Below are 12,143 nucleotides of genomic sequence, written 5' to 3'. Positions count from 1 at the left end.
TACATGTACCTACAATGTCAAGGGGATGAACGCCCCTGAAAAAAGAAACCAGGTCCTTTACCACCTTCACAAGAAGGGGATCATGGTGGCCATGCTGCAAGAGACCCACTTCAAAGCAGATAACATCCCGCGCCTCTCATCTAGATTCTATACTACATGGGTTCACAGCCCACACCCCACAAAGAAAGCAGGAGGGGTCTCGGTAGCATTGCACAGGTCTTTACAGCATGTAATCATGGATCGTTTGGTGGATCCTCTCGGTAGATATATCTTTTTAAAGCTGGAAGTTATGGGCTCAGTACTGTCATTCGCTAACATCTATTTCCCCAATCAAAACCAGGTCGCCTTCGGGGTGAAGATTCTACGTAAGCTGGCTGACTTTGCTGACGGCACAAGTGTGATCCTGGGAGGCGATCTCAATATGGTGATGGACCCGGAGGTGGATTCGTCGGCGGGTAAGTCCCCTATCTCACACACTGCACGCCGCACATTGAAGAGGGAGCTGGAGAGACTGCAGCTAGTGGACATGTGGAGAATCTTGCATCGGGGTGTCAGGGACTATAGCTTTCATTCAGCGGTACACAACAGTTACAGCCATATAGACCACCTATTTATTTCACATAGGCTATTAGATTACAACCCTGCCTGCTCTATAGGCCCATTTTTGTGGTCTGACCACGCCCCAATATACAGAGAACTCACTGACATGGGCAGGCCCCCCAAAATAAATCAGTGGAGACTAAATGAGAACCTCCTTAATGATACCCTATGCACTAGCGACATCAAAAAAGCTATCGCGACATTTGAAGAAACACACAGGGAGGACCCAACTAGCCCTCCCCCCCATTAAATGGGAGGCTCTCAAGTGCATATTGAGAGGGATCTGTATCTCCCATGGGGCTCGTCTCAAAAAAGACAGGTCAGCAAAACTGAATAGACTCCTAGCTGAGCTACATTCCAAAGAGCAAACAAACAAGGGTCACCCGACAGAAACGACAAAAGCAGAAATCTCTACAATACGCCACCAAATATTGACAATCCTAGACCAGAGGTCATTGGGATATAGAGACAGAATTCGAAAATGTGCATTCGAATACGGTGATAAATGTGGGAGGTGGCTGTTCAGGGCCCTTCACGCCAGAACTCCTTTGACTCATATCCCTAAAATCCAGAAACAAAGCGGGGGCATAGCCCACTCGACCTCCGAGATATTGGAGGTGTTCCACAGTTATTACAAAAAGCTATATGACATTGAGCCTAGCACCACTTCAGCACGAGAGGGAGAGGGGGGGGGGATAGAGGAGTACCTCGACAGCAATGCCCCAGGCCCAGTGGACCCAGAGGAGTCAGCCAATATGGAGGAGGATTTCTCAAGCCAGGAACTAACGGAGCTGATCAAGGAACTCAAAGCAGGCAAAAGCCCGGGACCTGATGGGTTTACCTCCAAGTTTTATAAACTCTCTAGTGAGGAATTGGCGCCCGTACTTCTTAAGGCCTTTAATGCAATAAACAGAGGCTGCCCCTTCCCACCCCAGGCACTTCAAGCACACCTGGTAGTACTGCCCAAGCCGGGGAGGGATCCTACAACTTGTGGAAATTATAGACCCATTTCGCTCTTAAACGTAGATATTAAACTATACACAAAATTAATTGCGACCCGGCTACAGCCCCATATACCAAAATTAATACATAAAGACCAGGTGGGGTTTGTGCCGGGGAGAGAGGGAAGGGACAACATAATAAAATCTATGTCGCTGATGTCCTCTGCGCAGAATGCGGGTTCCCCGCTCTGCCTCACGGCAGTAGACGCGGAGAAGGCTTTTGATAGAGTGGGGTGGGGGTTCCTGGAAGCCACGCTGCGGAGGGTGGGGCTGGGGCCCCGCATGAGGAACAGGATCATGGCGCTCTACAACAACCCCACGGCCAGGGTGAGGGTAAATGGGACACTATCTGACAATATACCCATAAAAAACCGAATGAGACAGGGCTGCCCACTGTCGCCCTTTTGGTACATCCTAACAATGGAATCCCTGGCAAACGCCATAAGGAGAAACGACTCGATTAGGGGCATAAGGGTGGGACAAACAGACTACAAACTCTCCCTGTTCGCAGATGACCTCCTTATTTATCTGTCCTGCCCAAGCGTCGGCATCCCAGTTTGGCTACGGGAGTTCGGTAAATTCAGCGTAGCAAGCAACTTTAAAATTAATCTACAGAAAACAGAAATATTGAATGTATCCCTCCCACAGCATGAGATGCGGACCCTAAAGGGACAGTTTCCATTCAAATGGCAGGATAAATCCATTAAATACCTAGGGGTTCAGCTACCGGCGGACCCAGTGGACACATTTGAACTAAATTTCAAACCCTTCCTAGCCAACCTAGAAAGAGACCTAAACAATTGGAACCCACTTTTCTTGTCCTGGGTGGGAAGAATCAACTCAGTTAAAATGGACTCCCTCCCAAGGTTTTTATATGTATGCCAGGCCTTCCCCGTTAAGCTACCTAGGCCCTACCTGAGGCACATCCGCTCCCTAATAACAAAATTCGTCTGGCGAGGCCGCAGACCAGACCAAAATATAACATGCTTGCCAGAACTAAGGAGAAGGGAGGCTTGGGCTTACCGGACTTCTCCTTGTATTACAAGGCTAACATTGCCAGCTGTGTGCTGAATCTCCTCAAGCACCGGGAGTCTAAGCTTTGGGTCAAGATTGAACATGATCTTGACCTGGGGTTGACTCAGGGCGTGTTCTGGATCCCAGGGGGCCTGGTCAGAGACTCCCCTAGATTGTCCCCTCTGCAGAGGCAGCTGGTGGAGGCGTGGTCGGGCATCCTGAGGGGATGCCCGCTGGTCATGGTCCCGGGACCTCTCACCCCACTAATAGCAAATCCCCAATTTAAAGCCTTCGAGCAGCGGAGATCCCTGCTGATTGCCCCCGCGAATAAAACACCGCGTCTGAGAGATGTGATGGGACGGTCGGGACTGAAGCCCCTGACGGAACTTTTTATAGAGAGTCATGTACCCCCAGGGGCCTGGATGGAATACCTCCAGCTGAGGGGGTTCGCTGGATTCCCTGACACCCGGATCAAACCTGGCTGGAGATCTTAGCCCCTTCGAAAAAATAAGCATGTCTGCTGGCTCTCCTGGCCACTTGATCTCACTGCTTTACAAGATGCTGCTGGAGTGGGAGATGGGGGACACGCCGCCGGGATATATCGCGGCTTGGGAAAAAGAACTGGGTAAAGGCTTCCCCCCGGAGGCTTGGGAGAAGTCGTTTGCTCTAACTCACAAGGGGTCGGTCTCCTCCAGACTACAGGAACTAAACTTCAAGATTGTGTCACACTGGTACAGGACCCCAGAGAGATTGCATAGAATGTCCCTCCAGGCTTCACCCACATGCTGGAGATGCCCGGATGTAAGAGGCAGCATGTCGCACATTTGGTGGGAATGCCCGCCAATAGCAGCATTGTGGGAAGACGTATCAGGGTTGCACAATAATCTATGCAGGAGGGAGGAGCGCCTCACACTTGAGATAGCAGTACTATCCATGTATCCGAGATCCGTCTCAACCACCAAAAAGGGACTGCTTCGCTTTTTCGTGCAGGCAGTAAAGCAAGTCATCCAAAGGTTCTGGTGGTCTCCTGCCCACCCCTCCAGGAGTCAATGGGTCGAGGCGGTCAACGAGCTGGCAAGGTTTGAGGAAATGAGGGCTGACGAAGACATGACCACCGAAAAGTTTTATGAAATTTGGAGGCCATGGCTAGATTTCAGGGCATCCCCCAGGGCTGCGGAATGGATAGCACACAGTCTGGTATCGCCTTAGTTATGCAACCAACCCCGCAAAACATGCTAAGAGAGATACCAGAGACCAACACACCTGAAACGACCCAATACTGGCTCCTGGATAGGTCAGCGCATTACAGGTAAATTTCAACCTACGGAAACGATACCACGCTCGACGAGGCATACTGGCGACCCAGCTCTCACCCTTGTCCTTCTCCCCTCTCCCCACACCTTCCCCCTCTTCCTATTCTCTGCTGTAGTTAAACTCTAACTTTTGTATCTCTTCTCTTTTCCTTCTCCTAAGTTTTAGTGTTAATTATCTGGTTAGACTAACAGGTTTAGTTTAGGTATACTTTAGGGTAACAAAATATTGACAGCAGGACTCCAGAGATAAAAAAAGATGGATGAGAGAAGTAGATATGGCATGTCATGTTGTGAATAATCTGATGTCCGCTGTAAAGCAATCAGATACATTATTTGTATGTAACAAGTATTGCCCCAATAAAAACTTTTTGAACGAAATGAATGGGCAGCGGTTTTGGCACTGCTGAAAACGCGGCAACACTTGGTGCTGCGTTTTTGGCAGCGTTAACCGCTCGCCGATTTTTGGGGTGAGGGCTTGTAATAGAAGCCCTACCCTGAAAAATCTGCCCCAGCTGGCTAGAGAAAAAAAGGAAAATAATACTCACCTAGCTGCTGCAGTCCGGGTCGCGGCCGCTGGTCTCTGCCGCTCATCCGGGCTTCCCCTGCACTCACAAGTCTATTGCTGGAGGCCAGGTTTGAGAACCCCGCCTCCGGCCATAGAGTGCTGTGATTGGTTGTCGGTACGCTCGATGCCCAAATCACAGCCCTTCATTGACTGTCTCAGCCAATCAGCACCGGCAAGCTCTGATGGACTTGACATCAGCAGGTAGGTACAAAAAAGCCTATTGCTAAAAGTTTTATCCCTCCTTGTCATGTTTAAACAGACAGGGTTTTAAAAAAAAGGTCCTAGAATACCCCCTTAAAGGGGTTGCTAGCTCTGGACAATCAATTTTTAGGGTGGTTGTACATGGGCAGATAGTCGCCTAAGAACTTGCTCCAAAGAGCAATTATAGGAGACTGTTGTCCCATGTAGACATTGAACCCAACTGAACAAGTGAGCAAGAATCTCTCACGGGTCAGAGTCACTTGGCTTTTAGCCCAAAATATTTTTTAACCTAAAAATGAAGATTTTACAAGTCAGCCCTTATAAAAAGGTTGTTGTTCATCTATGAACAATGGCTTGTTTACTCTGAATGAAGGCAGTTGAATGGCTGGAAGAGATCTATCTCTGGCACTCTCCTCCTCCACCTTCATTGAAAACACATGAGTGATAATCATTGAGCTGGCTGTTGGGTGCTTAAGCGCCCAATAGTTGTCTTATGTAGAAGGGTTTTTTTTTTACAATAAGCTGATCATAAAGTGCTCCTCTGCTGGGACCTTCAGTGATCACACGTAATTTGTGGGAAACCTTAAAGCAATTCAATTTGCCCACAGTGCCACTACAGGTGAAATTAAGTATTGCACAATGCTCATTTTATACAATAGATTGTCTGTGTTTTGCAGGACATGACAGGTTCTCAGGAGCGAGAGATGGTTTTATTACCTGCTCTTCACTCTGAAAAGATGAAGATCCTGAACTGGGGACACCTCTCCCTCTCTATTAACTCTTACATAATAGGGTATATGAGACGGGGCACCTCCCATTATCTCATCATCTATGTATAAAGTAACTTACCCATTTACAAGTCCTTGCTGATGTATCAGTTTCTGTGCTTCATCTCTTGATATTTTATGGTGGAACCAGGGTTGTGACATATGGACCGCTGGATATCATAATGAGTGATGCAATAAAAAAATATATCGTAGTAAGCAACAAGCAGATAATCAGGCAATAAAGTAACTTCCCAGATTGGTAGCCAAACATTATATGGCATGCAGCAATCACACAGTAGTCTAATCTAATTAATGAAAGGAAGTATATAAATCAGATGTTGGTATATTGTTTGAATCATGATGAGCAATGAGATTTGCATCTTTTTCCTAAAGTTCATTAATCAGATGAAATAAATCCAATCTCCTCTCTTTCTAAGAACCCGTATTAATTTCTATTTAAAGGGAACTTGTCACCAGGTTCATGCTGTCCGAACCATGAGCAACAGGAACCCAGGACAGGCATGTACATCTGAGACGGACACCTCTTTGATGTCTATTTTACAAGATCTCCATTTCTTCCCGCTTTATTTGAAGTATGGAATAACGTAGTTGACTGCAGTATTCTGTCCAAATAAAGGGGAAACAAATGGAAACCTTGTAAAACAAACACTACTCACGCCAGCGTATCACACACACATGGTTCAGAGCGGGGATATGTATGAAAACGCTGTCCATACATAATATATTGCATATGGACAGCGTATCAGGGCTCATGCTGTGTGGTACGTAGAGAAAAAGAGTATGTTGCGATTCGCAGTGTCTACACGCCATTGTGCATGGATCAATGAAATTCCATAGACTTTCATTGACTTATTCACCATGTATCATGCATTCGTGCAACACACACGTAATATGTCGTGGACATGAGCCCTTATATATACATGGGTACACTGTACATACCTATCGTGTGCCCGTGGTTCGAGCAGCAAGAACTTGGTAAGCGATTCTCTTTAATCATTTACTGTGATCGAAAATATTATATAACTACTTGTATTCATTGCAAAAGTGATATGTGAGCTCTTAAAATTTACACTGTGGTATGCATATAGTATAGTTTCACATTTAAAAATTTAAAAATATATATATTTTCATCTTAACCCATTAATAACCAGCCACTTTTCAGTTTTCACTGTCCAATGGAGCTAGCTAGGTATTGCTGTAAGGGAACAAGGGAAGAAGTGATGTGCCGACTCCACTCCCATTGAAATCAATGGGTGAACAGCTGGCTCTTCCCCTTCCTTCTCTCCTGGTCAGGACTGGATGTGACATTCTCATCAGTAGAGGAACAGGAAGTCTCAGATTTTGATGGGAGTGCAGCTGGCACATGTACTTCCTGTGCTGGCAGCTAATGACAATGTTTGGCCTGCTGCATGGACAGTGGGCTGGATGATCAGCTGATGGACAGTGGAACCCGAGTGGTGGACCGCCGTCCATTAACTACTGATAGCTATCCACAGAACAGGTCATCAGTAAAAACAAACAAAAAAAAAGGGGCAGACAACCCATTTAACCTGTTAGTGACCAAGCCTGTTTGCACCTTAATGACCAGGCCGACTTTTGGAAATCTGACATGTGTCACTTTAACATAGAATAACTCCGTAAAGGTTTTGCATAGCCAAGTGAGTCAGATGTTTTTTTTGACACATATTGCACTTCATTTAGGTGGTAAAAATAGACCAATGGAATTTGTGCATATTTATTAAAAGCGCCAAACTTGGAAAACTTTTGAAAAACATTTGTCATTTTTTTCACATTTTCAACTGCAATATCTGAAATACTGTACAAATTTTGAGGAGAGAAATATTTCCATCCGTTTACTTTATTCTGGAAAATTTCAGGTTTTTTTTAACCATGTAGGAGACATACAAATGTAATATTGATTATTATTAGCATTTTGAGGAACATTTTGTTTTCCTACACCAAGCCAAGATTGCAAAGGCTTGAATAGGTGTCAGAATAATAGATACCCCAGTAATGACCCCATTTTAAAAAATACACATATTACTGTATTCACTGAGGAGGGTCAGGAGTATTTTGACCTTACACTTTCAGGAATTAATGCAATATAGGAGAAAAAATATAAATTTTTTATTTTTGCAAATATGTCATTTTAAAGACAGTATTTTTTTTAATCGCTCACATGAAAATTAGGATTTGCACCCCAAAATGGATACCGCTGTTTGTCCTGTGTGCCCACTTGTAGAGCCCTTGAGCGGCCAAAACGAGAGACCCCCAGAAATGACCCCATTTTGAAAACTAGACCCTTAATGAGTTCATCTAGGTGTGTAATGTATATTCTGACCCCACAGTTTTTGAATAAATGTAAGCAAAGCAGAAGGAAAAAAATTACGATTTTCTATTTTTGACAATTGTGTCATCTTAAAAACACTTTTTTTGTACAGCACACATATGAATCAAGACTTTTACCCCAAAATGGATCCCCCTGTTTGTCCCGTGTTCAGAAACATATTTATTGTAGCCCTAATCTTATGTCTGTCTGCACAACGGGCCCACACTGAAAGGAGCATTATATTTCAACTATTTTTTTACTTTTACGTTTCACCATTATCCATTGGATACTGGCGATCACGTGATCCTCGGTCACTGCTCCAGGCTCTCGGCTGCCTTTAGTAGCCAGGAGATTTTAAATTTCCCGGGTCTTCCCCTGCTCCTGCGCTTGGGTCCGCAATGTTTGGAATGGGCGCATGTGCCAAAGCTGGGGAAAGGTCTGCGGATAAGGATCCCATCAGGGGACATCACCACAGGCCTTAGGTACACAATTTCACCTCCCCTCACAGTTTGTATCCATGACGGGAGGTGAAACTTTAGCTTATTTTTACTTTTACGTGATCGCCGTAATCCAATGGATAACAGCGATCACGTGACCAAGAACAACGTACTGCGGCCCCCAGTGAGATCTACAGGCTCTCAGCTACGTTTAGGAACCAAAAGCAGGGAGATTTTAAATTGCCCCAGCAATCTGTTAATTTTTTGATCGTGCGTCCACCATTTTGGCGTCGTAAATGTCCGCGAATAAATCTGGGGGCCTTAGGTACGTAATTTAATCTCCCTTCATGGATATGATCTGTAAGGGGAGATGAAACAAACTTTTTTCTTACTTTACATGATCAGTGATCATGTGACCAGGAATCGCATATTGCGGATCCTGGTGATATCTCTCTGCTCTTGGCTACACATGATAGCCAGAAGCCAGAGAGATTATAAATTTCCCAGGCGGCGATCCCTTCTAGGCACACGCTTGACATATGACGCCTGGTGCGCATGCAAGGTAGCCGGCGTCAGGTCAGAGAGGGACCAGAATGCCGTGGGACATTGCAGAGGATGGAGGCGAGTATTAAAAGCTCCCCTCATGGGTACCGGCAATGACGTGATTGTGGGGGCTTCCCGCGGCCCCCTATGACAACTCCAGGTTGTCGGCTACCTCTGGCAGCTGACAGCATAGAGCTGTCATGTCAATAGCCTGTGTGGCTTTAATACCCAGAGCGATGGTGTTTTTACGGCTCTGGGGATTTAAGTCCACTAAAGCGGGACGTAAAAACTCTATGGGATGGTCACTAAGGAGTTAAATGAATTAATTTAATGAGTAACACAGTGGGGTTTTAGCATACCTATGTTCAGTTTTGAATTTTGAGAGGTTGTAGGGATGCCATGGGCACTGATCCGTCCACAGCTTTTCCTCTGTATAGAGCAGAAAAAACAGAATAATAGGAAATACAAATATAAAAGGATGTCTGGAAGAATATTAAATGTGTTAACAGTGCAATGTGCCACATGCATCATTCATGCCCACTTGTAAATCCATGTTTTTTTTTTCCTAAAACAGTACCACCCTTGTCCATAGGCTGTGCCTGGTACTGCACTCTAGCAATATTAATTTGAATTGAACAGCACCTTAAATAGAGGCATTTGTCCAAGGAGGATAATAGTTTACTAACATATTAGCTTATCATCTGGTAAATACATATAGGCAAAGCAGGAAATTTGCTCATCAGTAGCCTATACGAATATATAGTGGTTGCTGAAAACCCACTAGTAGTATCGATATACATACCCTCCACAACAGCCCTTCTTGTACAGCAATAGACAAGGCTTCCGTGGGATTTTCAATGACTCTGGTTTTATGGCCAGAGAAGTCCATTGCTACGAGAGAGTTCTCTGATATGCTTCTCTATAGATAGAGAAATATAGGTTAGTGGAGACATTCAGTCGTAACAACTTGGTAATCCAATACACCAATGAATAAACTCAATCTATACCTATCTAAAAGCAGAAGGCCCTCACTGACTGACTGACACCACTAATTCTCTAACTTCCCGACGTTGCACAAACCTAAAATTTGGCAGGAACATTCTTTAGGTCCTGAATAGGAAACGTAAAGGGGCACAACTTGATTATTTAATACTAAGTGAAAAAGTATTGGCACCCCTATGTAATGTAACTTCCCGGTGCCACACAAACATGACATTTGGCAAGACCATTCTTTAGGTCCTAAATAAGAAAAGTAAAGAGGTCCCAACCCAAGTTTTGGCACCCCTGTGTAATGTACCTAATCTAATCCTCTAACTTCCCGATGTCGTGCAAACATGAAATTTGGCATGACCATTCTTTAGGTCCTAAATAGGAAAAGTAAAAGGGGTCACACCTTAATTATTCAATGCTAAGTGCAAAAGTATTGGCACCCCTATGTAATGTAACTTCCCGGGGTCGTACAAACATGAAATTTGACCATTCTTTTGGTCCTAAATAGGAAAATAAAAGGGGTCACAACTCAGTTATTCAATGCGAAGTGCAAAAGTATTGGCACCCCTATGTAATGTGCCTAATCTAATTCTCTAACTTCCCGGTGTCATACAAACATGAAATTGGACACAACACTTCTTTAGGTCCTAAATAAGAAAATTAATGGTGTCACAACTTGATTATTCAATGCTAAGTGCAAAAGTTATGGCACCCCTGTGTAATGTACTTAATCTAATTCTCTAACTTCCAGATGTCGTGCAAACATGACATTTGGCACAACCATTGTTTGGGTCCTAAATAGGAAAAGTAAAGGGGTTTCAACTTGATTATTCAATGCCATGTGCAAAAATAAGTGCACCCCTATGTAATGTAACTTCCAGATGTAGTACAAGCATAAAATTTGGCACAAGTCCTCTTTAGGCCCTAAAATAGGAGAGTGGGAGGGGTGGCACATTCTGCAGAGGGACATCAGTACATGCATCCTGAGGAGAATCTAATGCTCCTCTATGTTTATACATATTTTTATCCTTGGTTACTCTAAAGTAACCTTGACTTCATAAAGTTTTCTGTGCAAACACGTAAACACCTGTATCAAATAAACTTGGGCGAGGCCGGGTATATTAGCTAGTAATAGAATATAACTGAAAATGCCAGACACACTTATGATGATAAGGTAGTAAGTACACCATTACGTAAAATAACCCCATCATTTAATCCATCACCACAAAGGAACCCATACTCTAGCTCTATATGCTTACAATTTTACACAGCTGCATCTAGAGGTAGAGAAGTACATAGAGAGGAGAATTGACAGGAAAAACTTTAGTAGCATGCTCCATCAAATGCCATATTATAGAAGTATTCTCCCCCAGAATCTAGGGGCACCATACAATGGTACACAGAGTGCTTATAGAATCGTATAGTATCCATTGTATGGGGCCAGGGTGCAAGTCAGGACCATTTCAAATGAAGACTGCCATTTGACTTTACTAGGTTAAGCTAATTGTATTAGAAGGCTAACAGATATACCCCGCTTCACCAGAGTTAATTTGGTGCAGGTGTTTTCATAAAATTGTCCGTGCCACCAACAGGTAGTCATAGTTACTTCAGGAGAACCAAGATATAAATATGTATACACATAAATGAGCATTAGATTCTCCTCAGACTGCATGTACCGATGTCCCTCTGCAGAATGTGCCACCCCTCCAATTCTCCTCACTTTTTACCCTTAAAAAGGTAATCCCCCCTTTTATTCAAATTAACTTCCAGACTGGAGGTTGCAGCCCCTTCTTAGCTGTAAAACATGCTCCATCCCTGCAGTCCATAGCCGCTCCCTTATATACTTTACAGCCTTTTAGTATATCCACACAGAGGTAAGCTAGATTCTCCTCAATATATACACGCAGAGGTCAGTTATATTCTCCTCAGTATACACACACACACACACACACACACACAGGTCAGTTATATTCTCCTCAGTATATACACACACACACACACACACACACACACACACACACACACACACGTCAGTCATATTCTCCTCAGTATATACACACACACAGGTCAGTCATATTCTCCTCAGTATACACACACACACACACACACACACACACACACACAGGTCAGTTATATTCTCCTCAGTGTACACACACACACACACACACACACACACACAGGTCAGTCATATTCTCCTCAGTATATACACACACACACACACACACACACACACACACACACACACACACACACAGGTCAGTCATATTCTCCTCAGTATATATATATATACACACACACACACACACACACACACACACACACAGGTCAGTCATATTCTCCTCAGTATACACACACACACACA

The 12,143-nt window shown here is 44.2% G+C and overlaps 1 protein-coding gene across 1 annotated transcript in view; it reads right to left on the bottom strand.

The window, feature by feature from the left end:
* Positions 1-12,143, bottom strand: part of GRB14 (growth factor receptor bound protein 14) — a 93,392-nt gene that overhangs the window by 18,494 nt on the left and 62,755 nt on the right. The window contains exons 9-11 of the mRNA XM_066577417.1: positions 9,594-9,710; positions 9,151-9,220; positions 5,544-5,631 (exon numbers count right to left, since the gene is read on the bottom strand). Of these exons, the coding sequence (XP_066433514.1) occupies positions 5,544-5,631; positions 9,151-9,220; positions 9,594-9,710 (275 nt within the window). The remainder of the gene's footprint in view (positions 1-5,543; positions 5,632-9,150; positions 9,221-9,593; positions 9,711-12,143) is intronic.

The sequence above is a fragment of the Eleutherodactylus coqui genome, chromosome 8 (genome assembly GCF_035609145.1).
Source record: "Eleutherodactylus coqui strain aEleCoq1 chromosome 8, aEleCoq1.hap1, whole genome shotgun sequence".
NCBI classification, from domain to species: Eukaryota; Metazoa; Chordata; class Amphibia; order Anura; family Eleutherodactylidae; genus Eleutherodactylus; species Eleutherodactylus coqui.
The sequence above is the reverse complement of the archived record's forward strand: the minus strand, read 5'-3'. Positions and strand labels throughout refer to the sequence as shown.